At 41.2% G+C, this 27,939-nt stretch overlaps 1 protein-coding gene across 4 annotated transcripts in view; it reads left to right on the forward strand.

Annotated features, from left to right (window-relative positions):
* fbxl17 (F-box and leucine-rich repeat protein 17) overlaps positions 1 to 27,939 on the forward strand; it is a 753,967-nt gene that overhangs the window by 11,594 nt on the left and 714,434 nt on the right. For all 4 annotated transcript variants that reach the window (XM_080189041.1, XM_080189042.1, XM_080189040.1 and 1 more), the window contains exons 3-4: positions 1,880 to 2,002; positions 16,021 to 16,278. In XM_080189041.1, the coding sequence (XP_080045167.1) occupies positions 1,880 to 2,002; positions 16,021 to 16,278 (381 nt within the window). The remainder of the gene's footprint in view (positions 1 to 1,879; positions 2,003 to 16,020; positions 16,279 to 27,939) is intronic.

Consider the following 27,939-nt stretch of genomic DNA (forward strand, 5'->3'; position numbering starts at 1 on the left):
ACTGATATCTATATACCCTGCCTTCTTCTCATCTCAAGATTTAATTTGGTCTGTAATTCCACAAGAGATTGACTTCTATCCATCTCACTATGCACTTCCTGTCTGCAAAACTTTATTTTTTGCATTTTTGTTAGCTTTTTGTTAACTTTTTCCAGTAATACCCTATGTCTGCATTTAGAATGAAAATGGTCTTTTTAAACTTGTCCCGCTGTCATTTCATAAACTGCCCACTGGGTGTAGCTGAGATCCCATCACCATGTTACTTGCTCTTGAGGTAAGTTTTTTTCAATTGTAACTTTCTAGGTATGTGTTTTTATATTTTAATTAAAATCCTTTTTTTATTAGCTGTTGGTATCTTTCAGGCATCCCATCCTTCTCTGAGACAGTATTTTCCCTTTGTTTGCAGGTTCTCACCTTTCCTCCACTGTTGGGCCTTCTGGGACTGTCCTCGGTTATGTTTATTTAAACATTTTTAAAGTACAAATTTATTCATGCTTTACTCGTGGTTGCAGTCGTGACTCATTATGCAGTTGGATTCTGTGTTGTCTTGCCCCTATTATTTATTTTACTTTCAGCTCGAGGTCATCCAAACTTCTATTGCTTGTGTCTTAACTCACAGCAAGTCCTGTTCCCAATCATTCATGTGTTCACTGACCTACAGTGGCTCCCAGTAAAGCAACTCCTTGATTTTAAAATTCTCATCCTTGTTTTTAAGAACATAAGAAATAGGAGCAGGAGTAGGCCATCTGGCCCTTCGAGCCTGCCCCGCCATTCAATAAGATCATGGCTGATCTGTCGTGGCTCAGTTCCACATTCCCGCCCTCTCCCCATAACCCTTAATCCCCTCTCTTATCAAAAACCCATCAACCCGCGTCTTAAAAATATTTAGCGAGGCAGCCTCCACCACTTCAACGGGCAGAGAATTCCAGAGATTCACCACCCTTTGAGTGAAGAAGTTCTTCCTCAACTCCGTTCTAAACCGCCTCCCCCTTTATCTTGAGGCTGTGCCCCCTAGTCTTACTGTCCTTTCTGAGCGGGAAGAGTCTCTCCACCTCTATCCTATCCATCCCATTCGTCATCTTATATGTCTCAATGAGATCTCCCCTCATTCTTCTAAACTCTAACGAGTACAAGCCTAGTTTATTCAGCCTCTCCTCATAGCTCAACCCCCTCAACTCCGGCATCAGCTTAGTAAACCTTCTCTGCACTTACCTTGCCTCTTCTCCAACCCCACAACCCAATGAGATATCTGCGCTGCTCTAATTCTGGCCTCTTGTGCATTCCCAATCACGATCACTCCACCATTGCTGGCTGTGATTTAAGATGTCTGGGCCCCATGCTCTGGAATTTATTTCTTACACCACCTCTGCCTCTCCACCTCACTTTCCTCCTTTAAGAAACCTCTTAAAGACAGACCTCTTTGACCAAGTTTATGGCCATCTGACCCACTTAAGGTCATACTTGGTTTTTATAATATTCCTGTGAAGTGCCTTCTGACATTTCAGTTTGTCAAAGGGGCTGCATAACTCTTAAGTTGGTGTTACTGCTGTTGCTACAAATCTCTCTCTAAAAAAACAATCTAGTGAAGAGGACTGGATGATGATCCAGCCTTTTCGCTCATGTCGATCTGACTAGGAAGTCATGTTGCTCTTCTGTTGATGTTTTCATTGCTTCCTTTTCATTATCCTGTTTGCTTTATTCTTCCTTATCAACACTGATTGCAATTGTGAATTTAGTAAATGTGATGTCTTGTTGTCTGAAAGTTTTAATTATCTTGCAGAGGTTATTAAACAGATTGCTGTCTATGACTTATGACAATATAATTAATTACAGAATGTTGATCACAGAGCTTCTGATCATTAATCTTTTTACATTTTAGGTCTTTGCTCATTTAACTTTGAAGGAAAGGTGTCTTTCAGCATCTTTAGTTTGCAAGTACTGGCGTGATCTTAGTTTAGATTTTCAATTTTGGAAACAGTTGGACCTCAGTGGACGACAGCAGGTATGAATTTCACTGTCTTATGATAGAAGTTTGAAAAAAATGCTGAAAGAGAAATAATTTTATCATTTTAAATGTCTTTCATAGGTTGCATATATAAATAAAATATGTTTTTGAGGGAGGGAAGGAAGGAACACTAGAAGGTACTGCTTATATGCTGATGCAGTTTGTGATAAACTATGTCAAGCCCTGTATGTCTGCTGAGTATTTCTAAACTGGTTTGAAAGTCATCTCAAATAATTTGTCAGATAAAAACAAGGTGCTATATAGAGCTTTAAAATGTCTTTAAGCATTCTACAATTGTTCAGTAGACTTGACTATCCTCCGTATTGCCGCCTTCAGTTCGGAGAGTGGATTGCCTAATGTGCAATTTGCTGCAAATATTATATGTCTTTTTTAAAATTCATTCAAGGGGCGTTTTTATTGCCGTCAAGGCTAGCACTTATTACCCATGAAAAAGTGCGAGTGAGCAGCCTTCTTGAACAGCTGTAACCTGTGTTGTATAGTCAGTCCCACAATGTTGTTAGGCAAGGGCTTTCAGAATTTTGATCCAGAGATAGTGAAAGAATGGTGATATGTTCCAAATCATGCACCATCCTGTTTTGGAAGTGATAGTTTTCTTGTGCACCTGCTGTTCTTGCCCTTCAGTGTGATATAAATGGTGGATTTGTGAGGAGTTGTTGAAGAAGTTTGGTGAGTTGGTGGAGTGCATCCTGCGAATAGCACAATTAAATCTATGTAGTACTTAAAGCCAAATCTGGTTGGTGTGGAAGCATGTTGATGCATTGAGCTGAGCATTCAAATTGATCAAATAAAATCTTCAAATTTGGATTCTTGTAATGATTCACTTAAGTGTTTTTCTTTTATTCCCTACTAAGTCACCACTAGTATGGTTTAACATTGCATGATAATTCCCAATGTTTAAAAATCAATTCATGTAAGGGAAAAATTAATGGCCCAAACCACATTAGTAGTTGATTTTGTCATGAATGAGCTTTTTTTGTTCAACTAATGATATTAGCATAATTCCCTGTGTTGTTCTGTTTGTTCACATTTCTCTGTTACCTATAATTGTTATTTCATCAAGTAAAACTGCTGACTGTCGTTGATTCTGTATCATTCTGCACTGGTCTTTGGTTTTAAACTTTAATTAAAATCGATGTTTACTCAGATGTTTTAGCCTTAGTATCAATAATATCACTGCTGTCTAATTTGAGATCATCTCACATTCCCAGTTGGCTTTTCTGTTAAACATGTCGTTACTTCATTTAAAATCTGCTGATGCTGTGAGGGTCAGTCTCAATTCAAAAGTTCACCTTAGAATTACTGTTTATCTATGCAGTTGTAACACATCATGATTTAAAAATAGTATTTTCTAACTTAACGTGGTGAAAAGTTAACAATATTAAATCACTCCAAGTCAATGGGAGACATGTCAATACTCTAATTTAATCCCTTCATAGAAACATAACTTAAATCATAGCATAAAGCCATTTGGAGCATCATGCCTTTGAAAGAGTTATCTTATTTGACCCATTCCCCTTAAGAGTATTTATCCAACTCCCTTTGGAATATTCCTAATGAAAGATCATTACAGATAACTTGCTGGGTAAAAATGGTTTCTGCATCTCGCCTCTGGCATTTTGGTGAACTACATTACAAACAAAACGTGTAAATAGATTTTAAAATAAGGGTAAAAGGAACATAATAAATATTATGCATAATTAAGTTTTAAAGCATTTGCAAAAATGTCTTGAGAAACATGTCCTATCTAATCAGAGATCACCAAGAAAAAAATTGTGACTTCTGTGTGAAATGAAAGGGATCCTCAATAGGCTGAAAGACAAAACATTCAGATACACTCAGGTTTGAATGGTATTTTCCTGGAGGAGAGACTTTTTGTATTAAAGGTAAGAGAATCTTAGTGATTTAAGTTCTGTTCAGTGCCTTGAGATGTATGTTGACAGAACCTTTCCATAAATAAGAATCTGGTATGTTTCCTTTTAAAAATAGTTTGTTGCATTGTGGCTTAAAAAATGAGTACAGTCAGTTGTGGTTTTCCTGCACTCAAAATCAAAAATACTTTGTGGCTTTTCCTTTGTATTCTTGCAGTGCAACTTATTAAAATGACGATTCTGTTCCAGCAAATTTAGTTTTGAGCTATTTTCATCCTTGGCGTAGTTGCATTTTCAACATTGAGCTACTTTTTCTTCTGCAGAAATTATTTATCTTAACAGCAGTTGATCTGCACATAGTATTTTCTGAACAAGAACTATTTCTGCTTTACTTGTTATTTTATGTGTGTGATTCACTTGTTCCATTTGAAACGTCATTTGTATTGCTAATATTTTGATTTACGTGTTTAGATCAACAATTTAAAACTCTACACTTCAAATATTCTGATGTTTTGTAAAACAACTCCTTGAATTTTTTGCACCCATTATACACCTGAGCAGAACACTTGAACTCAAAAATCAGAAAGATTCTTTAAAATTTGATTCCTTGGTTTTCCCAGTTGTTGTTCACAGTTCGTTCACAGGTGTCATGTTTTATAATGACAGGAGAGTTGTGTCATGCAGGGCAGTTGTGAGGAACCTTATGGGCCCTTTAAGGCCATTGGATCTGATCGCTGTATCTTCCTTGGTCAGTGTAAGGCTTGTTTGCCTCACAAAGGATCAGGATAATTTGTACCAAAGAAAGGACATGCAATTTTATTCCTTTATTTAATCTCCCTTTAAATAATATTCACTTCAGTAAACATTTCCCAATATTCCTCTGATACTGGCTGCACATAAGAAAACAAATAGCAATTGGAGTTAGCCATTCAGCCTTGAGAGCTTCCATTGCTGGTCAGTAAGTTCATGGTTGAAGGTGGAAAGAAAGCAGGTCAGGTAAGTCATTGAAGGCAAGAGGCAGAGAGTGATGAAATGTGTATCCTGGCATCTTCAACACCTATTCAATGTAGGGATCTATTACATAAAAAGGATCTTGCAATTGCTCTCCCATATAAAGTTGCACACAATGGGGATTCTTGTATATTTCCATTGGCTCTCTGACCCTCATCCCCCATTTACTTAATGATTCTCATTGTGTGCTGTGTGACCTTTTGCTCAGGAGTTCTATTCATTTTCCGTTCCTTCTCTTGACCACTTCAAACTGGTCCAATATTGATTAAATCTTTGTCCTTCAACTAATACCTCCCAAATCCATATAAGAAATACTCCCTCACCTTCAAAAGTTTACCAACACCAATCTTTTACTGTGACTTCAGTCCTTTATGAAACAACCCTTTTTCTTGACAAGCATCTAGCTCTCCCCTCACAACAACGCTCAAAACTGTCTATGTGGCAACCCATCAGAAATCTCGTTCTGTTTTCACTGTGCTTAGCACATTTTTATTATTTCATGGAATGTGGGTGTTGCTGGCTAGGTTAGTATTTGTTGCTCATCTCTAATTGCTTTTGAAAAGGTGGTGGTGAGCTGTTTTCTTGAACTGCTGTAGTTCATGTGATGTAAGTACATCTATAGTACTTATTAAGGGGGAAGTTTCAGGACTTTAACCCAACAACAATGAAGGAATGGTAATATAGTTCCAAGTCAGGTTTACAAGTGTCTGGGAGGAGAACTTGCAGGCGGTGGTGTCCTAATGCATCTGCTGTCCTTGTCCTAGGTTGTAGACATTGAGCGCTATTACAGTGCGTCTTGTATGTGGTACACACTACTGCAACTGTGCATCGGTAATGCAGCGAGTGAATGTTTAGGCTGCTGATCAGCTCGGCTACTTTGTCATGGATGGTGTCCTGTTTCTTGAGTGTTGCACTTATCCAGGCAGATAGGGAGTATTTCATGACTGCTGACTTGAGCCGTTGTAGATGGTGGACAGGCTCTGGGAAGTCAGGAGGCAAATTACACCACAGAATGCTAACCTCTGACTTGCTCTTATAGCCACAATATTCATCTGGCTGGCAGTAACCCCCAGGATATTGTTGCTGGGACATTTAGTGATAATAATACCACTAAATGTCAAGGGGAGACAGTTGGATTCTTTCTAGTTGGAGATGATCATTACCTGGTGCTTGTGTGCACAAATATTCATTGCCACTTAACAGCCCAAGCCTGAATATTGTCCCGGCCTTACGCCCATGGACACTGACTGCGTTGGTAGTTAAAGAATTGCGAATGGTGCTTGACTTGGTGCAATCACTTCTGAATGATGGTAGAAGGGTGATTGTTAATGAAGTATCATATTTGACATGACTGTAGCTCTGTTTCTCCCTCCACAGATGCTGCCAGATCTGCTGAGTTTTTCCAGCATTTTATTTTTATTTCAAGTCTCCAGCATCTGCAGTGTTTAGCTTGTATTATGGCAATAATCCAAATGAGTTGAAAGCTGTGAATTTGTTGTGGCTATTTATTTGGGCTATCAGTCTACATTGATGTTTCAGTTGCTGTTCTCTTCACCCAAAAAGCAATTAAGGCTAGATCAGTTGAACATTTCAAAACTGACATTGATTAATTTTTATTACATCAAGGGATCTGGAACCATGATGGATAAATGGAGTTGATACACAGATTAGCTCTGTTTTAATTGAATGACTGAAGAGGCTTTGGGGGGTTGGGGGGGGGGGGGGGGGGGGGAAATGGGTGCCAAATGCCCTGCTTCTTTTTCCGTGTTGCCCCTGAATGCTCAGTCCAAGTCCCTGGTTCTGTCAGTTGTTGTAAGCATGATTTTAAACCTGCTGAAATTGTCTTGCATCTCATCAATCATTGAATTAGTCACACTCCAGTGTCACTTGCTGAAAGCTGAACATAATTGGCTTTGATTTGTGAAGGATTGTTGGTTTCTAAGTTCTGAAGGCATATTTTAGGTAGAAGTCAGCATTTAAAGCAGTAGCTTCTAAAAGCAAGACTGGAGGCATCAGTAACAGTTGGAATGGGAGCTTGCTATTCTGTTTAAAGAATTGTCTTGATTGAAGCTTTTCCAATACACTTGCGAACCCAGTTGCTATTTTCATTATCTCAAATTGGGCCACGGAACGTTGTGAAGATTTACAATAGGTCAGAAGGTTGGGAAAATATTGGAAACTAGTAAAAAAAAAATGACTCATAAAAATAAAATAAGGGAAAATAGATTCAGAGTAAACTAGCAGGAAGTATAGAAACCATAAAACCATAGAAACCCTACAGTGCAGAAAGAGGCCATTCAGATGGTAGTATCTTCTATACATTTTGAAAAGGAAGAGGGTAGCTAAAGTAAATGTTGGTTCCTTATAGGATGAGACTTGGGAAGGAATAATGGGAAACAAGGAAGTGATGAGGACTTTGAACAACTATTTTGTAGCTGGCTTCCCAAATAAAGGCATGAAAAGCAACTCAATAGTATTCGAAGATCAGGGAGCAAAAGGGAGGGAGGAACTTGCTATCTCTAGAGAAAAAGTGCTAGTCAACCTTATGGGAGTAAAGGCTAACAAGTTTCCAGGACCTGATGGACTTGATTCTTAAAAAATGTGACTGCAGAGAAATTGGATGCATTGGTTGTAAACTTCCAAAATTCCTTTGATTCTGGAAAATAGGCGACACCAAGACTAAATACAGGTATTTAAAAAAGAAAAGAATAAGTAAAGCGATTATTGTTCCCTAAGAAATTAAGTCCAGAGAATTAGTAATGGAAGATAAGGAAATGTTGTTCACTTTAAAGAATACAAATAACATCCCAGAAATAATTGTGAATCAAGGGGTGAAAGGGAGGAAAGAAATTAAAACACTTATAATCACCAGGGAAAGTGTGCTGAGAAAATTATTAGAGTTGAAAGCTGATAAGTCCTCAGATCCTGATGGACTTCATTCTAGGGTCTTAAAAGAAATGGCTGCTGAGATAGTAGATGCATTGCTTTTAATTTCCAAAATTCCCTTGAAGCTGGCAAGGTCCTATCAGATTGAAAAATACCAAATGTGGCTCCCCTATTCAAGAAAGGAGGGGGTCAAAAAGCAAAAAGGCCAGTTGGTTTAACATCTCTCATAGGGAAAATGTTTGAAGCTACTATTACGGATGTTACGGCAGAGTAACATCTTTTTGCGCAAGGGATGTTGATTTGACTAACTTTCTAGAGTTCTTTTGAGGAAGTAACTAGCAATGTGGGTAATGGGGAACCTATGGATGCAGTGTACTTAGAATTCCAGAAGGCAATTGACAAAGTGCTGCATCAAAGGTCACTACACAAAGTGGAATTCACGGCCTGAGGGATAACATATGAACATAGATGATTGGCTAGCTAAAAAGAAACAAATTGGCTTAAATGGGTTGCTTTTGGGTTGGAAATATGTAAGACTGGGGTGCCACAAGGATCAGTGCTGGGGCTTCAGTATATCACTAATTTGGATAGAGGCTCCAAATATGACTAAATTTGCTGAATACACAAATATAAGTAGGGAAAATAAGTTATGAAGAGGACATGAGGAATCTACAAAGGGATAATGATAGGGTAAGCGAATAGTAAAAATCTGGCTGATGGAAAATGATATGGGAAATATGAATTTGTCCATTTTGGTAGGAAGAATAAAGAAAGAACATATAATCTGAATGGAGAGAGATTTGAGGTATGGAGAATTTGGGTGTCCAGTTATGTGAATCACAACAAGCTAGTATGCAGGTAACAAGTGATGAAGAAGGCAAATAGAATGTTACCATTTAATATAAAGGGAATGGAATGTACAAGTAAGGATAATTTTCTAGCGTTGTGCATGGCATTGGTGAGACCATATTTGGAGTACTGTGTTCAGTTTTGGCCTCCTTATTTAAGAAAGGACATAATTGAATTCAAATCAATTCAGTAAAGGTTATTTCAACTGATTACTGAGATGAGGGAGTTATTTTGTTGAGGAAAGATTAGGCCAAATCCATTGGTGTTTGGAACAATGAGAAGTGATTTTATTGAAACATGTAAGATCTTGAGGGGTCTTGACAGTGGATGCGAAAAGGATGCTTGCCATTGTAAGAGAGACACGAATTAAGGAACACAATTTAAAAATAAAGGAATAACGGGTTTTCAATTTAATAGAGGTGAGAACTTTTTTCTTGCAGGGTTGAGAATCTGTGGAACTCTTTTACCTGAGAATGGTAGAGGTATCATCTTCTGCCTTAAAAATACTTGAAGGGTATTGGGGTTAGGTAGGATAGTGGCATTGCGACCACAATGAGAGCAGCTCTGATCTATTGAATGGTGGCATGAGCTGATGGGGCCAAATGGCTCATTGGTTGTGCATTCATACAGAAGTAAGAAAGTCTTGCCAAGATGGTACAAGGCATTGATGAGACCACACCAGGAGCACTTTATACATCTTTGGTCTCCTTATTTGAGGAGGATTATACTTGTATCAAAGGTAGTTCAGCGATGGCTCTCTAAGTTGATTCCTGAGATAAGGGGCTCATCTCGCAAGGAAAGGGGATTCGTGCTTTTACTTATTTAAGACTGGAATGAGGAGCACCTTCTTTTCTCAGAGGATCATGAATCTTTATAATTATTTGCTCCAAATGCTGTGGAGCTTGAATCATATCTATTCAAGGATGAGATGGGCAGGGAACTTTAGGTGGGTCGAGAGCTGGGGAGCAAGCTAGAAAGTGGAATTCAGGCCAAAATTATATCAGCCATGATCTTATGGAATAGCAGAGTAGGCTTGAGAGACTGTATTGCTTATTCCTGCTCTTATGTACTTATTAACCTCACTTTACTGAGGCACATTTGTGAATTGCATGTCAATAATTTCTGTTAATTTCCATTATTTTGAAGACATGTTTATGTAGCTTGTTGGTTGAACTCTGGAGGTGTTGTGTGGGTAATGTTTCTGTTCACATTTCTGACTCATCCTTCCTTTTGTGTTGTATTTTCCTGAAGTGTTGAATGGTTATAATCTTTCAGAAAATTTATTTTTTCAGAAAGTTAACAGTTGCAGTTGCAGATGAATCATTCACGAGATAGTTTTTGTGAAAGTGACAATTGAATTCTAATTAATTGTGCAAAATGGGAAAATAAAACTTGTCCTTCTGGATTTGCATCCATAATAATTAATTAGGTGGTAAGTGCAGCTTTGCAAGAATGCTTACATTGACTGAGAACAGAATAATCTGGAACAAGTTGTGCCTGACTTATCAAACTGTTATTTCGGGTGATTTCCTCAAATAGCTAGCAAAATACTTGGAGCAGTTAGTAACTTTCAAGCAATTACAGAATGTTAAAACACAAAACTAAAATTAGGGAAACTATTTATTGTAACAGTGCTTCATCTGAGCCCAGAACAAATGACTGAAACTGCTTTAGGTTGGAGGAAGTTAGGTGGATTGGCCATGCTAAGTTGGCCTTAGTGTCCAAGATCTGTAGGTTTGGGGGATTAGTGGGGTAAATGCATGGGGCTGTGGAGGTAAGGTGGGGGTGTGGGCCTTGGTAAGATGCCATGTTGGAGAGTTGGTGGAGGCTCGATGGGCCGAATAGCCTGTTTTGTGCACTGTATGTATTCTGTGGTTCTAAGATGCACTGTCAGAGTGTCAGTGCAGACCTGATAAGGTGCCACACAAAAGGTTGTTACAGACAGTTAGGGGGCATGGAGTTGGGGGTAAGGTGTTAGCATGGATAGGGGATTGGCTGTCAAATAGGAGGCAGAGAGTGGGTGTCAATGGGTGCTATTCGGATTGGCGGTTGGTGACTAGTGGAGTGCCCCAGGGATCAGTGCTGGGACCTCAGCTATTTACCATTTATATAGATGATCTAGAGGAGGGAGCCGAGTGTAAGGTGTCAAAATTTGTTGATGACACAAAGATAAGTGGAACAGCAAATTATGCTGAGGGTGTGGAAAGTCTGCAGAGGGATCTAGATAGGCTGAGCGAGTGGGTGAGGACCTGGCAGACGGAATACAATGTTGGCAAGTGTGAGGTTATCCACTTTGGTAGGAATAATGGTAGGAAGGACTACTACTTACAGGGCGAAAAGTTGCAGCATGCTACGGTGCAGAGGGACCTGGGGGTCTTTGTGCATGAGTTGCAAAAACCCAGCCTACAGGTGCAGCAGGTGGTCGGGAAGGCGAATGGGATGCTGGCCTTCATAGCAAGGGGGATTGAATATAAAAGTAGGGAAGGCTTGCTGCAACTGTACAGGGCACTGATGAGGCCGCAGCTGGAGTACTGTGTGCAGTTTTGGTCGCCGCACTTGCGCAAGGATATTTTGGCCTTGGAGGGAGTGCAGAGGAGGTTCACTAGGCTGATACCGGAGTTGAGGGGGTTGAACTATGAGGAGAGGCTGAATAGACTGGGCTTGTACTCGTTAGAGTTTAGAAGTATGAGGGGGGATCTTATTGAGATGTATGAGATGATGAAAGGGATGGGTAGGGTAGAGGTGGAGAGGTTCTTCCTGCTCAGAAAGGACAGCAGGACTAGATTGCACAGCCTCAAGATAAGGGGGGTGCAGTTTAGAACAGAGTTGAGGAGGAACTTCTTCACTCAAAGGGTGGTGAATCTCTGGAATTCTCTGCCCGTTGAAGTGGTGGAGGTTACCTCGCTAAATATATTTAAGACACGGGTAGATAGTTTTTGGTAAGCAAGGGGATTAAGGGTTATGGGGAGAAAGTGGGAAAGTGGAACTGAGCTACTTCAGATCAGCCATGATCTTATTGAATGGTAGGGCAGGCTTGAAGGGCTAGATGGCCTACTCCTGATCCTATTTCTTTTGTTCAAATGGCCTCCTTTTGCATTGTAGGAATTCTATGATTCTAAGTTAGAAATTGGACACAGATTTAGCATTTCCATTTAGCACAGGTCATTTTGCTAGGTTTACGAATAATGTCATTCTGCATGTGACATTTCTGTTTTGCCGCATGAAGACAGTCATGTCTTCACCCATTTAACATCATCAGAAATTCACGCTTTTTACTTCACTCCCCAGATCAAGTCCAGTAAGATGCAAGTCACATGTCGGTAGTAGATTGATACGTTGGTTAATTTAGTTAAACAAAACAAAGGCTGAAAATATTAATAGACGAGCCAGCAAAGTTGAGGATCATGGAATCAAAGGGAATGTGGCAGAGTGGTTATGAAGTTGGTTGAGTGACAAGAAACAGGATAGTGATGGTTGGTTGTTTTTTAGACTGGGTAAAGTATATATTGGGTTTCCCCAGGGGTTAGCACTAGGACCACTGCTTTATGATCTAGACTTGGGTGTCCAGGGTTCACTTTGAAAATTTGCAGATGGTACAAAATTTATAAGCATTCTGAACTAAGAGGAGGATTGTGATAGACTTCAAGAAGACCGAATACAGATGGCAGATGAAATTTAATGAGGGAATTGTCAAGTGATGCACATTGTTTCTCCTTCCTACCAATGTGAAATGAAGGATATAATTGTACTGGGTGCAGGAACAGAGAGACTTGGGGTATATGTGTGCAGATTGTTGGGGGTAGCAGAACAGGTTGAGAAAGTGGTTTAAAAAGGTAAACAGGATCCTGGGCTTTATAAATCGAGGCATTGAATACAAAAACAAGGAAGTTTTGACAGATCTTTGCAAAAGATTGGCTCAGCCTCAAGTGTTGAGTGTTGTGTCCGGTTCTGCGTATTTCACTTTAGGAAGAATGTACAAATTTCTGAGAGGGTGAAGAGAAGTTTTATAGGGACAAGGAACTTGAGTTACATAAATAAATTGGAGAAGCTGGGGCCATTGTCTTTTCAAAGAGGTGAAGGCAGTGAGGGAATTTGATGGAGATATTCAAAATTTAGGGGTCTGTACAGAATACGTAGGGGGAAACTCTCTGTTTGCGCAAGTGTTAAGAAATGGAAGGCACCAGTTTAAAGTGAATGGTAAAAGAAGCAGCGGCAAAATGAAAGAAATATTTCCATGCCGTGAGCGGTTAGGATCTGGAGTTCAGTGCCTGAGTGTGTGGTAGAGGCAGTTTCACTTGTGGCTTTCTAAAGGGAATTGCAAAAGTACTTGAAGGGGAAACAATTGCAGGGCTGTAGACAAGGCTGGGGGAGTTTGACTTGCTCTGCTCTTCTTGGTAGAACTTGCATGGGCATGATGGACTGAATGGCCTTCTTGTGCATGGTAATCATTCTATCATTCTATGATTCTATGAAATTAGAAGTTCATATATTACTAATTATACAGGCTTTGATTCAAACATTGAATCTTATAACACAGACGGGCCATTTGGCTGTTCATAGTTTTGTTAGTCCAATTTAATTCCACATCCCAACTTCTTCCTGCATTTGCAAATCTTGATTTGATTTCCCAACTACATAGGAGTTCTGTATTCTGCTTATGTTACCATCATCGCACTTCTTTAACTTTTTTTTATCATAGTTGAACACAATTAAGAACTGAGAACTGGAATGTCTTGGATTAGCTGATATCCTGATTTCTTGATGATCAAGTAACATGGATTGTGCAAGCTGAATTGAGGTTGGGTAAGGATCAGGCATCTTTGCAGAGAATGGGGTGAGAGGGCTGAACATCAGAAATGCACTTTTTAACAGAAGAAGTTTTTTCCAATGATCTTTCTCTACACCCTAGCGATGACTGTAACACTACATTATGCATCCTCTCCTTTTCTCCTCTGTGCATGGTATGTTTTGTCTGTACAGCATGCAGGAGGGTCTCAATGACATTATTGTTACTAGAGAGGCGGTGCTCGACAGACTGGAGGGACTGATTGTGGACAAGTCCCCAGGACCGGATGGAATGCATCCGAGGGTTCTGAAAGAAATGGCGGAGGTGATAGTGGATGCCTTGGTGGTTATTTTCCAGACGTCGCTGGATTCCGGGGAAGTGCCAGATGATTGGAAAACGGCTAATGTTACGCTGTTGTTTAAGAAGGGTGCCAGGCAAAAGGCGGGGAATTATAGGCCGGTTAGTTTAACGTCTGTGGTAGGAAAAATGTTAGAATCTGTCATTAAGGAGGAAATTGCGAGGCAGCTTGAAGGGAATTGCTTGATAGAGCAGACGCAGCACGGTTTCATTAAAGGGAAGTCGTGTCTGACAAATTTACTGGAGTTCTATGAGGATGTGTCTAGGGCGGTGGATAGAGGAGAGCCGGTGGATGTGGTCTTTCTAGATTTTCAGAAGGCGTTTGACAAAGTACCTCGCAAGAGGTTATTGCAGAAGGTCGAGGGACATGGAGTTGGGGGTAGGGTGTTAGCGTGGATAGAGGATTGGTTGTCAAATAGGAGGCAGAGAGTGGGGGTTAATGGGTGCTATTCGGATTGGCGGTTGGTGACTAGTGGAGTGCCCCAGGGGTCGGTGCTGGGACCTCAGCTATTTACCATTTATATAGATGATCTGGAGGAGGGAACCGAGTGTATGGTGTCGAAATTTGCTGATGACACCAAGATTGGAGGAACGGCAAATTGTGCAGAGGGTGTGGAGAGTCTGCAGAAGGATCTAGATAGGCTGGGCGAATGGGCCAGGAACTGGCAAATGGGATTTAATGTTGGCAAGTGCGAGGTGGTCCACTTTGGTAGGAAGAATGGTAGAAAGAACTATTACTTACGTGGCGAAAAACTGCAGCAGGCGACAGTGCAGAGGGACCTCGGGGTCCTTATGCATGAGTCGCAAAAACCCAGCTTGCAGGTGCAGCAGGTGGTCAGGAAGGCTAATGGGATGCTGGCCTTCATAGCAAGGAGGATTGAATATAAAAGTAGGGAGGTCTTGCTGCGGCTGTATAGGGCATTGGTGAGGCCGCAGCTGGAGTACTGTGTGCAGTTTTGGTTGCCGTACTTACGCAAGGATATTTTGGCCTTGGAGGGAGTGCAGAGGAGGTTTACTAGGCTGATGCCGGAGTTGAGGGGGTTGAGCTATGAGGAGAGGCTGAGTAAACTAGGCTTGTACTCGTTAGAGTTTAGAAGAATGAGGGGAGATCTCATTGAGACGTATAAGATGATGAATGGGATGGATAGGATAGAGGTGGAGAGACTCTTCCCGCTCAGAAAGGACAGTAGGACTAGGGGGCACAGCCTCAAGATAAAGGCGGGGTGGTTTAGAACAGAGCTGAGGAGGAACTTCTTCACTCAAAGGGTGGTGAACCTCTGGAATTCTCTGCCCGTTGAGGTGGTGGAGGCTGCCTCGCTAAATATTTTTAAGACACGGGTTGATGGGTTTTTGATAAGCGAGGGTATTAAGGGTTATGGGGAAAGGGCAGGAATGTGGAACTGAGCCACGACAGATCAGCCATGATCTTATTGAATGGCGGGGCAGGCTCGAAGGGCTAGATGGCCTATTCCTCCTATTTCTTATGTTCTTATGTTCTAAGAAACAATACTTTTCACTGTATACTAATACATGTGACAATAGTAAATCAAATTAATGAAATTAGTTAAAATCTAGGCAAATATTTTCTGCTCTCAATTCGATTTAGATTGTACATTGTAATCCATCTGTTGGAATAGCAATCCTGGAACTTATAATTGTAACTAGCCAGCACTAGGACCTGAGATTGAATCTAGTCCCATTTGCTGGCGTGAAAGTCTAGTCACATATTACATGAATTTGAACATTATGAATCGATTTCTTCCCCCTGGAGGTCAGTCCACAAAGCAGAAGAAGCCAAAATCTGAAGAATCAGTTGAGGGTGGCTTGCATGGAAAAGTGCTAATTGTTGCATTCAAACAGTTTGATGGGCCAAAGTGGAGGAGATGCAACTCTTGATGCAGTTTTTGCCTTTGTTACACCTATTCTGCGAGTGCTTAATGTTGGCATTTTTGTTCTAAGAAATAATATTTTATCACACATACGTTATATGATGCAACATTTTAATGTATTCTCATTTGATAACAGAAACTGTTGGTATACATTAGAGATTTTATTAGCTTTCTTTTGAGTGATCATTCCCTGAAGACTATGTTTTCTTTCAGCCCTGCAAAATAGAATTTCTGAGATGAAAATTAAACAAATTGTTTATGATATTGATAATTTGATATTCATGGATTAATTATTGAAAGCACAAATTCAAAAATAAAGCACTTATTTGTGTTCTTGTTTCTTGACAGATCACTGATGATGTACTTAAGAGAATTGCGTCAAAGAATCGAAACACAATTCAAATTAATGTTTCCGATTGTCGAAGTATTTCTGATACAGGAGTGAGTTCGATAGCATCACACAGCCCAGGACTACAGAAATATATTGCATATCGATGCAAACAGCTCAGTGACGTTTCTCTCATTGCAATCGCTTGCCATTGCCCTTTTCTTCAGAAAGTACATGTGGGAAACCAGGATAAGCTTACAGATGAATCCTTACAGCAGGTTTTCACTTAATTACTTGTTCATATTGTATTTCAAGTTTTAATTCAACAGCTTTTTGAACTTCTTTGACGCCATATTTCCTGCGAGCATATTTCAGTCATGGTCAGGCATTTTAGAGCTGTGGTATTAGTAGAATGTGCTTGTAACATCTTAGCAGATGCATTAGAAATTAATTGCACTTCATTAACATGGGATTGGGATAGCCTATTTTGATGTTACGTTTGCTACCAAATTTGTTAAAATTACAGGGCCTTGGAAGTATTACTGGCAAACTGCTTCAGTAACTGGGAAACACATGGCATTAGTTATTGTGGTAGGAAAGCATTAGTTGAATGTGCAAGCGAGTGGGTTGATGTCCAATGCTCTTTGGTCCTAACAGTTGGAAGTGATGCACATGTAAGTTGAAGTTTAGTATTTACTTTCCTTCTACCTTTCGGTAAATTGTCTCCTGTTTAGTGCTGCAGCAGCGTGACTTCACTTGGCTCCTGATAGTTGAGGAATAATGGATTTTAACTTGAAACTTAACTGCTATGAGTATAGAGTGCTTTCATTTATTTGCTGATGGTTCTTTGTTACCTAAAAGTCTAGTTCAAAATGAATGCAATTTTTAAAAAGCTTTTTCAGCAGATTTCCTGGTGGTCAGTAGGTGAGCACATTCGTGGTGTAATAAAAACGTTAACAGCAGGACTTTTTTGGAGGTTACTCTGACATCGAGCACAAAATGTTGCAAGATGGAAGGTTTCAGATCTTTTTGCCTTTCTCACAGTTCTCGGAAAGAGAAATATAAATGCAGATTGTTTCAATTGCACCATGGAATCTCAGTTGTTTAGAGTGAGGGGAGGGCAGGGACATGGGCAATTTCACCTTTTAACTTGCTATCAGAGTTTGTATGTTCTGGTGCTTTATTTTCCTCAGCACTTTGCTCTGTCTGGAGCCACACCAATTCATATAATCTGATGAGATGAACCTCTTTGTTTAGAAGTTGGCTATTTTTTCCCACCACTCTTAAACAAAGTAGCTGGGTACTAGAGAGAGAATAGTTTCCACATTTAGAATTCAGCATTGGCATCTAACTTGGATAATAGAGTTTAGTGTGCTCTGTTTGAAAATGTCTTGACTTCAGCTTTGGAAGAGCATGCTTCCAGCACTAGCATCAAAAGTCTATGTTTATGTAACATGCCTAACATAGCAAAAACATCCCAAAGTGCTTTAGAGCAAAAAAGGGAAATAGATAAGGTACCACAGAATTAGAAATCCAGAGTATTTCCCCCACACCTCCTGCCTCTGGCTCCTGGCGAGTGTCCCTTCTGCTCCAACCCAGGTGGGTTTTTTTCTTTTCTCCCTCTAGCAATGCTTCCAGCCATTTGGAGTGAGCTGCTGAACAAGCTAGCCAGCTGGGCAATAGACAGAGCGGGTGTGGGACAGTAGCAAGGCAGCAAGTCGGGTGGAAGCAGAGCTGATCTGTGAATTGTCCAAGCCAGTTCCTTGTGTTGCAGATCAACCTCCTGGCAGCACTGTTCCATTGATATGGAGGGACGATGTTTCATGGCATAAATTGAAGAAACTGGCTCTAAAGACTAACATCAAGTGGGGTGACTTAAAGTGAGGGCTATCTGTATCAACAGATTAAGATATGAAGTACATAATTTGACATTTTATTCCAAACTCATAAAACTGTCACCAGAATAGAAAATACTGAGGATCCTTATTCTGCTTGCCTCCCCCCCCCCCCCCCCCACCCCGCAACAAGTACATTTTGTAAGTAAGAAAATTCATGACGTTGAAACTTGTGACATATATTTTGTAACTGCAGAACTTTCAAAGTTCAGCTTTTGGAGCTTTGTCAATATAAAATTAGTTTACCTTTCTAAATTTGGAAATTGTAATTTCAATTTTTGTTGTGGCTGTTAATTCCTTCATGCATCTTACAATATAATATGGAAATCTTTAGTAAAAGGTGAAAGATTTATACGATCTGAAGAGAAACCAGAGTACACAGTGTGATATGGAGGCTAGGAAAACTTAACGTATGCTCAGTTAGGTGGTCGCAACCAAGGCGGTATTGGTAGCATTCACTGCATTTGATTTTACTACATGACAGGAGTGCAGGCAGAACTAAAGGAGAGATTCAGGGGTGAGAATGCAGAAAGTAAAGTTTATTTATTCGTCACAAGTAGGCTTATATTAACACTGCAATCAAGTTACTGTGAAAATCCCCTAGTTGCCACACTCTGGCACCTGTTTGGGTATATTGAGGGAGAATTTAGATTGGCCAATTTACTTAACCTGTTTGGCCAAAAAATTAAATTTTTAGGGTCTAAAAGAAAACATTGTTGCCAGTGGTGGAGTTAAGAGAGAAGAGTGAAATCAGCATTACTGTGGCTCATAGAAATGGAGGAGAGTACAGAGATGAGATTGGAAGTGGCAGGACCATGGCATGTAAAATAATCCTGTCTTTTTGGCACCAAAATTAATGTTTAGATCTATGTTTGGCGTTCAATTCAGCCCTTTCTACTAAGAAACACTGTACAGTAAATCCCACTTAACATTGACTCACTTAACCTAGTTTCACTTTCATGCTGTTTTCTATTTTGTAGTCTGTCTGCTCACATGATCTTCTGCACAATGTTTCCATTCCTGTTCTCAGAACTTGTTCCCCTTGCTCCTGGCCTTGCCTCTTTTTTTGCTCTCGGCCTCGCCTCCCACTCTGTGGTCTTCGTTCCTCTTGTTCTTCAGTTCTGCTGATACTGGCTCTTGGTCTGAACTCTCACTGTAGTTCTGGATTCCATCTAGTAAGAAGTCTCACTACACTAGGCTAAAGTCCAACTTGAATCTGATGTTGTGAGATTTCTTACTGTGTTTACCCCAGTCCAGTGCTGGCATCTCTACATCATGGCTTCCATCTAGTGGCAGATGTTAGTCACTGCTGGTGGTCCTGGGACTGCTGCAGCCGGCACTGAATAACTTGTGAAGCCTGGCAAATTGGGTCATGTTACCAAGAAGATGCATAGTAATTTAAAATACAGCATATAGAGTTATAGGAGTGTGGCGATTGAAAAACAGAAATGGGTTCTTGAGCAAAAAGGAATTAGTGCAATGCTAGTTTCAGGCCAAAAATCATAACATTTACTAACTCACCAAATAATTCTATTGCAACAAGGGAACTTGATGCCATGAAACGCTGGTGTGAGAATAGAAGGAGGAGGAATCTCCCCAAGACTAATTGCACCATGAGAACTGGAACCAGCCACTGGTTGCATCTTAAGAAACATGCATCGAAATGGGTCCTCGAATCATCAGAATTGTAACATTGTCACCAGAAATGCACTGTGTTCATATACACTTAATGTGGGCCAAATCAGACCCCATGTCCAGCAAAGTTTTCAGTGCGACAGCTACTTGGTGTAGCAGCTCTATGGAATGAAAGTGCCTTGTGCTGCAGCAGAACCTAGTTCAGATACCGAAAGAGTCTGTGTCTGTATGCATAAAACCTGGACAACAGTCAGGCTTGGCTGATGTGTAGTGCAAATGTTACTTGCCATTTAAGTGTCAGGCAATGGCTATTCCAAACAAGAGAAAACCTAACAATTTCCCCATGACATTTAATGGCATTAACGTTGCTCAATCCTCCTCATCAGCATCCTGACAGTGACCTTTGAGAAGAAATTGAACTAGACAAACCATATAAATACTGTCACGACAAGAGCAATTCAGAGGCTGGGAATTATTTGGCAAGCAACTGGCTTCCTGACTCATCAAAGGATGTCCACAATCCGTCAGGGTGAAATCATTAGTGTGATGGAATATGCTCCACTTATCTGGGTGAGTGCAGATCCAACAACACTCAAGAAGCTTGACATCATCCAGGACGAAGCACCCACTTGATTGGCAGCCCATCCACCAACTTAAACGTTTACTCCCTCCCCCACCCGCATATAGTGGCAGCATTGTGCACCATCTAAAGGTGTACTGCAGTAACTCACCAAAGCTCATTTGACAGCGCCTTCCAAACCCATGACTTTTAGATCCTCAAAGGACAAGGGCAGCAGATGTGAACAAACACCACCACTTGCAAGTTCTCTCCCGTGCCATATAGCGCCCTGTCATGGAAATATATCGCTGTTCCTTCCATGTTGTTGGAGCAATCCCTCCCTTATAGCACTGTGGATGTATCTACACAACATGGACTGCAGCGGCTCAAGGACAGTAAGGGATTGGCAATAAATGTTGGCCAAGCCAATGACATGCACATCCTGTCACAGCATAGATCAGGATTTTTCAAACAACAAGAAAAGCTCAATGCCAAAATTACCTGTTTCCACCAATTCATCATTAGACAGCGGTAAATAGGACCACCCCTGTGTCACATTGGCAACATGGATGAAACATCATGTATTTCAATATGTCCTGAACTGTGGTGGGGCAAGTTTTGAAAGTGGTTGCAGGGAAAACAACTAGATACAAGAAGATAAGGATCGTGGTGGTACGATCCTGTATTGGCTGACAGACCAAAATTAAAGCCAGTGGTAATTTTCAAATATAAAACTGTTGAAAATGAATTTTCCTGCAGGAGATTTTGTTCATGTCCATGGCAACTGTTGAATGCGTGAGCATCGAGTGAAGTGTATTGATGATGCCTGGAATAGGCCCTGCACAAAGGACGCAGGTTAATTTCATGGGACCTGTTCAGAAATTTTCAAGGCTTCAGAGGTCGACTGATGCAGTTATCTGTGGTGAACTACTTTGTACGTTGTATAAGAAGAGCAGTAACAATATAGAGGGCTGTTGTTCCTGGAAGGTTGCATCTACAAAGAGAGCATCAGAGTCATTGAGTCTGCAAATGAAGAAAGCATGTATGACTGTAATCTTTGCTAGGTGAGCATTTAGGGTTGGGACCAGATCACATTACAAATATGGATTTTGATGCGTGATAGAGAGGAGATGGGGGTTCAGAGCTCACTTTGTAGTTAAACAGCATTGGTGGTGCCAACATGAAAAATTAATGGCACCTGCAACTCTTTATTTTTGGGATGTTATTACATTTTAACTTGCAGTATCATATTGTTACATAAATTTTGTGGGACAGCAAGCTATTTGATGTAACGGTTGGGTGCTGAAAGCAATTGACAGACAATTTTCAAATTTGAGTCCCACTCTATCTTTTTGCAAGCTGACATTACTTGCATAATGTCCAGTGCCAGGGCTGCTTTTATCTGAGGTTTCAGAAGTTTCTTGATGCAATATAACTGCAGTTGCTTCACTCCAATTTTTACTTTTTGAGACAGAATTCTATTTATTGTGCCATTAAATTTAGTTTAACAAATAATAGTGAATTTAATAATTACTGTTGAAAATTTTATTTGGAGACAATGGGTTATAATTCGGCATGTACATTGACTGTTTACTGCTATCACAAGGCTTTAATATTTTGCTGAAAAGATTGATTATGGCAGGTACAGAATTAGGGCAGGTATACAATAACTTGGGTCTGATGGGAAATTTATTCATCAGCTTTATGGATATGTTTTATCCGCAAAATGCATGGACTGCCACCATTTGCAGTTGGCTTGCACTCATGTCAAGTCTTCTGGACAAGGTATCGCGAGCAAAACTCAGCATAACTTTCAACATTGGAAGGAACTTAACCTCCAATTTAGCTGTGCTGTATTGATTTGAATGTCAGCATGGAATATAGCCTGTTACACTTGTAGTGAAGGTACCACACATGAAATGCATAAGGAACTGAGCTAACATTGGCCAATAAATTGAGAAATGATATTGCTCTGTTGGGTTAGTTACACAGAAAATGATTGATCTATTTAGGCCACACAATAACTTGAATAAAAATATTAGATTAGGGTTGGCCAGACATACTGAAGCACTGGGCAACATTCAGAACAAGTATTCATATTTCTATTTTCATGGAGAGAGAGATTTGGCGAAACAGCTCCTAGTCATAAAGCTGTAAAAGCACCATTGATATTGCAGGTCACAAGGGCAAACTAAAGCCTTGCCTGTTTAAGACGATACTCATTATCTATCTTTCACAGATCATGGGAGAATGGCCTCACTTGATAACTTCTTGTGAAACCATGTGTTGATATATAGTTTTGTTTGTGGCCTCTGGGGATCGGATTTAAAAGATTGCTGCTCTCAGCATATATTACTGAACGTGTCAGTTGAAATATGCACTGAAGTGGCTTTCGCTGTATCGTTAGAAAATACCTATCTGAGACAAAATTTACTTGCATTTGACTGGCTGCAGGACTGAATTTGATTTGTATCACTCGAGCAATGGTGTTTTCTGAGGAGAAACCCAAAGTTCAGGGTAGAAGAGACTTTTTAAATGTTTTCATAAAATGTAGAAGTAATTCCAGCATACACTCTTGAAGTTTCCACTTCTGGAGTAATCCGCTGTTCTGATAACAGATCAAGGTTTTTGTCGGCAAGGTAGAAATTAATGGGATTAAATTGGCCCGACAATGATCCTGCTTTTAATGTTTGTCTGATTCTTGCAAAACTGACTAAAGTAGTTTTATAGCGGTAAGACCAGAAGCTGGCTTTCAAATATAAATGCAGTTGCAGATCTCCTGCCTGAGGGGATGTCGATATGCCAAATCAATTTTTTTTTTGCATTTGCTATTTTTGCTAGATTTTTTTTGCCCCTTCCACCATTTCTGGATGAGTGGAGTCCATGTTGGAATGCAATGAAAGTGCTATTTACTCTTCAGTAACATCTCTCTGACCATTAATCATATGTGAGTTTTGACAACATAGAGTATTGGATGACACTTGGGGGTGAGGGGAGGGAGCTGTAGGGTGGCATTCAGAAACATTGAATAACTACTACTTAAAAACAATTAATCCGCAGTGGCACTCATAAAATTGTTATTGGTAATAAAATGGAAGGGAAATACTGCTGTGATATTTGTTGAGGTGGGTATAGTTGTTGCATATTGAGTGGAATTGACTTTCCAGGATTGAGAGGAGCATGCCTTCCCATATAATTCTAAGCTCTAGTTGATTTTCCAACATTGTGGAGGAGAATTTCTTTTGTACTGCTGGTCATGCTGTTTTATATGATGGGAAATATTCCAATAAATTAGACAAGGACTATAATTAATGATGTATCATGTATGTTGCAGTAATCAGTCATTGGTCAAATGAAGTACTTGATCTTTAATTCTTGGCTCAAGTATTTATTTTCTTCGAGACGAGAAATTATTGTAAACAAAAAGATTTGACAAACAACTTGGTGATGCTCAGGCATCCTGTGACCCTGAAGAATTTTTTTTGGAGGGCTTGTTTTGATTTTAGGAGGCTATGTTTTGGATATTGTTCTTATATTGAGAGTTTCTTGAAAATAAAGCCTCTGTTAAAGGATATTAAAGAAACAGATGCGTTGGATAGGCGGCTACAAATCCAACAACAGTTACGCAGTTTGCTCCACTTGCCGCTCCCCTGTACCCCATCACCAACTTCCAGTGGCTGGTGTTAAAGCAAACTTGAGGTTTGGAAGTCAGGCTTTTGTGGATCGACTGGGTTACCAGCTGACTGGACTCTTTTTACAAAAAAATGAAAATGCGCAATTAAAGTTTTAAAAACTGATAAACAGACACTTCTATAACGAAAATACTTAAGAAAAATGGGAAGCAAAAACTCTGAAATGAATGGCGTGGGTCATGTGACTTGTTTCTTGCTGTGGTGTACAAATGAATGGCTGCAGAAAAGAAGCTCCAGTTAACCAGTCTGGTACTTCACCTTGACCACTGACTTGCACCAATGTGACATTGTTTTAATTCTCATCCAGTGTTCTTCTGACCAGGATTGTTGGCTCGGTATTGTTCGTCAATAGTAAAGTTGACTGCCAAAGCTCAATGCATGTTTTGTTGCTCTAGCTCACTGAGTGTGAAATCTTTTATTCCATATATCTGTACTATCTTTAAACTTGAGCCTCTGTTATGTGGATATGAAAGTTTCTCGTGTTCATTGACAAAAAAGTCACTGTATAACTTGAGGCTGAGATCTTATTCTGATGTGTGTGCGTTAAAGCTAAACAGTATTAATTTGTCACCAAGTAGCCTTCTTGCAATGGTTTAAGTTTGAACTGATGTGGAGATGCTGGCGTTGGACTGGGGTAAAACAGAAAGAAATCTCACAAGACCAGCTTAAAGTCTAACAGGTTTATTTGTAGCAAACACCCCAAGCTTTCGGAACACGCTGTTCCTTCGTCAGGTGGGTGGGTGTTCTGATTACAAATAGGGCACAAAGACACACTCAGTTTACATGCATAATGAATGGAATGTGAGTCTTTACAGCTGATCAATTCTTAAAGGTACAGACAATGTGAGCGGACAGAGCTTTAAGCACAGGTTAAAAGGATGTGTATTGTTTCCAGACAGGAAAGTTGGTGAGATATTGCAAGTCCAGGCAAGTTGTGAGAGTTACAGATAGTGTGACATGAACCCAAGATCCCGGTTGAGGCTGTCCTCGTGTGTGGAACTTGGCTATCAGTCTTTGCTCAGCGACTCTGCCCTGTCCGGTGTCGTGAAGGCAGCCTTGGAGAACGCTTACCCGAAGATCAGAGGCCGAATGCCTGTGACCACTGAAGTGTTCCCCAACAGGTAGACAACAGTCTTGCCTGGTGATTGTCGAGCGGTGTTCATTCATCCGTTGTCGTAATGTCTGTATGGTCTCCGCAGTGTACCAAGTCTCGGAACATCCTTTCCTGCAGCGTATCAGGTAGATAACGTTGGCCGAGTTACGAGAGTATGTACCATGTACCTGGTGGTTGGTGTTCTCACGTGAGATGATAGCATCCATGTGAGATGATAGCATCCGTGTCAATGATCCGCATGTCTTACAGAAGTTGCATATAAGTTGAGTTTGTGTCTTTGTGCCCTGTTTGTGATCAGAACTCCTTAGGGGCAGGTGTGACCTGTTCAGTAAAGACGGGTGGCACTTGAATCCCAGGGTGACCAATATCTTGGCGGGAAGACTGGCTAGGGCTACTGGGGGGACTTTAAACTAGAAAGGTTGGGGGGTGGGAACAGAGATGAGGAGACTGAGACCGAGGAGGTTAGCTCCCGGGTAGGGAAGGACTGTAGACGGTATGAGAGGGAGGTTAGATGGGTGGTGTAGAAGAGAAATGTCCAGACCGAGGGGCTGAAGTGTGTCTATTTTAACGCCAGGAGTGTAGTAAATAAGGTAGATGAGCTTAGGGCGTGGATTGCTGCTTGGGAATGTGATGTGGTGGCCATTACAGAGACTTGGATATCTCAGGGACAGGACTGGGTACTTCAGGTGCCAGGATTCAGATGCTTCAGGAAGGACAGGGTTGGGGGCAAAAGAGGTGGTGGAGTGGCACTGTTGATCAGGGACAGTGTCATGGCTGCAGAGAAGGAGGATGCCGTGGAGGGACTGCCAACAGAGTCATTGTGGGTGGAAGTTAGGAACAGCAAAGGGTCAATAACTTTGCTGGGTGTTTTCTATAGGCCGCCCAATAGTGACAGGGAAGTTGAGGTGCAGATAGGGAAACAGATCCTAGAGAGATGTAGTAATAACAGAGTTGTCGTGATGGGAGACTTTAATTTCCCAAACATTGACTGGAATATCCCAAGGGTAAGGGGTTTGGATGGGGAGGAGTTTGTTAGGTGTGTTCAGGAAGGGTTCCTGACACAGTACGTGGATAAGCCTACGAGAGGAGAGGCTGTACTTGACCTGGTGCTGGCTAATGAACCAGGACAGGTGTCAGATCTCTCGGTTGGAGAGCATCTTGGGGATGGAGATCATAGTTCTATCTCCTTCATGATAGCATTGGAAAGAGATAGGATCAGGCAGGCTAGGAAGGTGTTTGTCTGGAGTAAAGGGAAATATGAAGACATCAGGCAGAAAATTGGACAAATAAACTGGAAGCAGGCGTTCTTGGGGAAAAGTACAGAAGGCAGGTGGCAGATATTCAAGGAATGTTTGACTGGAACTCTGCACAATTACGTTCCGATGAGACAAGGAGGTTTTGGTAGGGCACGGGAACCGTGGTGCACGAAGGTTGTGGTGAACCTAGTCAGGAAGAAAGGAAAGGTGTATAAAAGGTTCAGAGAGCTAGGAGATGGTAAGGATCTAGAGGAGTATAAGGCTTGTAGAAAGGAGCTTAAAAAGGAAATTAGGAGAGCCAGAAGGGGTCATGAGAAGGCCTTGGCAGGTAAGATTAAGGAGAATCCCAAGGCCTTCTACAAATATGTAAAAAGTAAAAGGATGTGAAGAGAAGGGATAGGACCTATAAAAGGTGAAGGGGGGAAAGTCTGTGTCGAACCGGAAGAAATGGCAGAGGTGCTTAATGAGTACTTTGCCTCAGTATTCACGGTGGAAAGTGATCTGGGAGGTTGTACTACAGGTTTGCGGCAGTCTGAAAAGATTGAGTATGTGGATGTTAAGGAAGAGGATGTGTTGGAACTTTTAAACTCTATCAAGATAGACAAGTCGCCGGGACCGGATGGGATGTACCCCAAGTTACTGTGGGAGGTGAGGGAAGTGATTGCAGAGCCCCTGGCGATGATCTTTGCGCCGTCGATGGAGACGGGAGAGGTTCCGGAGGATTGGAGGATTGCAGATGTGGTTCCTATTTTCAAGAAAGGGATCAGGGATAGCCCGGGAAATTACTGACCGGTGAGTCTGACCTCGGTGGTTGGTAAGTTGATGGAGAGGCTTCTGAGGGACAAGATTTATGAGCATTTGGAGAAGTTTAGAATGATCAGAAATAGTCAACATTGTTTTGTCAAGGGCAGACCGTGCCTTACAAGCCTAGCTGAGTTCTTTGAGAATGTGACTGAGCACATTGACGAAGGAAGAGCGATAGATGTGGTTTACATGGACTTCAGCAAGGCGTTTGATAAGGTCCCCCATGCAAGACTTCTTGAGAAGGTGAGAGGGCATGGGATCCAGGGGGCTCTGGCCTTGTGGATCCAGAACTGGCTTGCCTGCAGAAGGCAGAGAGTGGTTGTGGATGGGTCTTTTTCTGCATGGAGGTCGGTCACCAGTGGAGTGCCCCAGGGATCTGTTCTAGGACCCTTGCTGTTTGTCATTTTCATAAATGACCTGGATGAGGAAGTGGAGGGATGGGTTAGCAAGTTTGCAGACGATACGAAGGTTGGTGGTGTTGTGGATGGTCTGGAGGGATGTCAGAAGTTGCAGCGGGACATAGATAGGATGCAAGACTGCGCGGAGAAGTGGCAGATGGACTTCAACGCAGATAAATGTGTAGTGGTCCATTTTGGCAGGACCAATAGGATGAAGGAATACAATATCAAGGGTAGGAGTCTTAGCTGTGTTGAAGAGCAGAGGGATCTTGGGGTCCGGGTCCATAGGACTCTTAAATCGGCCTCGCAGGTGGAGGATGTGGTCACGAAGGCGTATGGTGTACTGGCCTTCATTAATCGAGGGATTGAGTTTAGGAGTCGGGAGGTAATGCTGCAACTTTATAGGACCCTTGTCAGACCCCACTTGGAGTACTGTGCGCAGGTCTGGTCGCCTCACTATAGGAAGGACGTGGAAGCTATTGAAAGGGTGCAGAGGAGATTTACAAGGATGTTGCCTGGATTGAGAGGCATGCCTTATGAAGATAGGTTGAGGGAGCTGGGACTCTTCTCCCTGGAGAGACGAAGG

Source organism: Carcharhinus amblyrhynchos, chromosome 5 (genome assembly GCF_965287045.1).
Source record: "Carcharhinus amblyrhynchos chromosome 5, sCarAmb.v2.hapA, whole genome shotgun sequence".
Taxonomy (NCBI): Eukaryota; Metazoa; Chordata; class Chondrichthyes; order Carcharhiniformes; family Carcharhinidae; genus Carcharhinus; species Carcharhinus amblyrhynchos.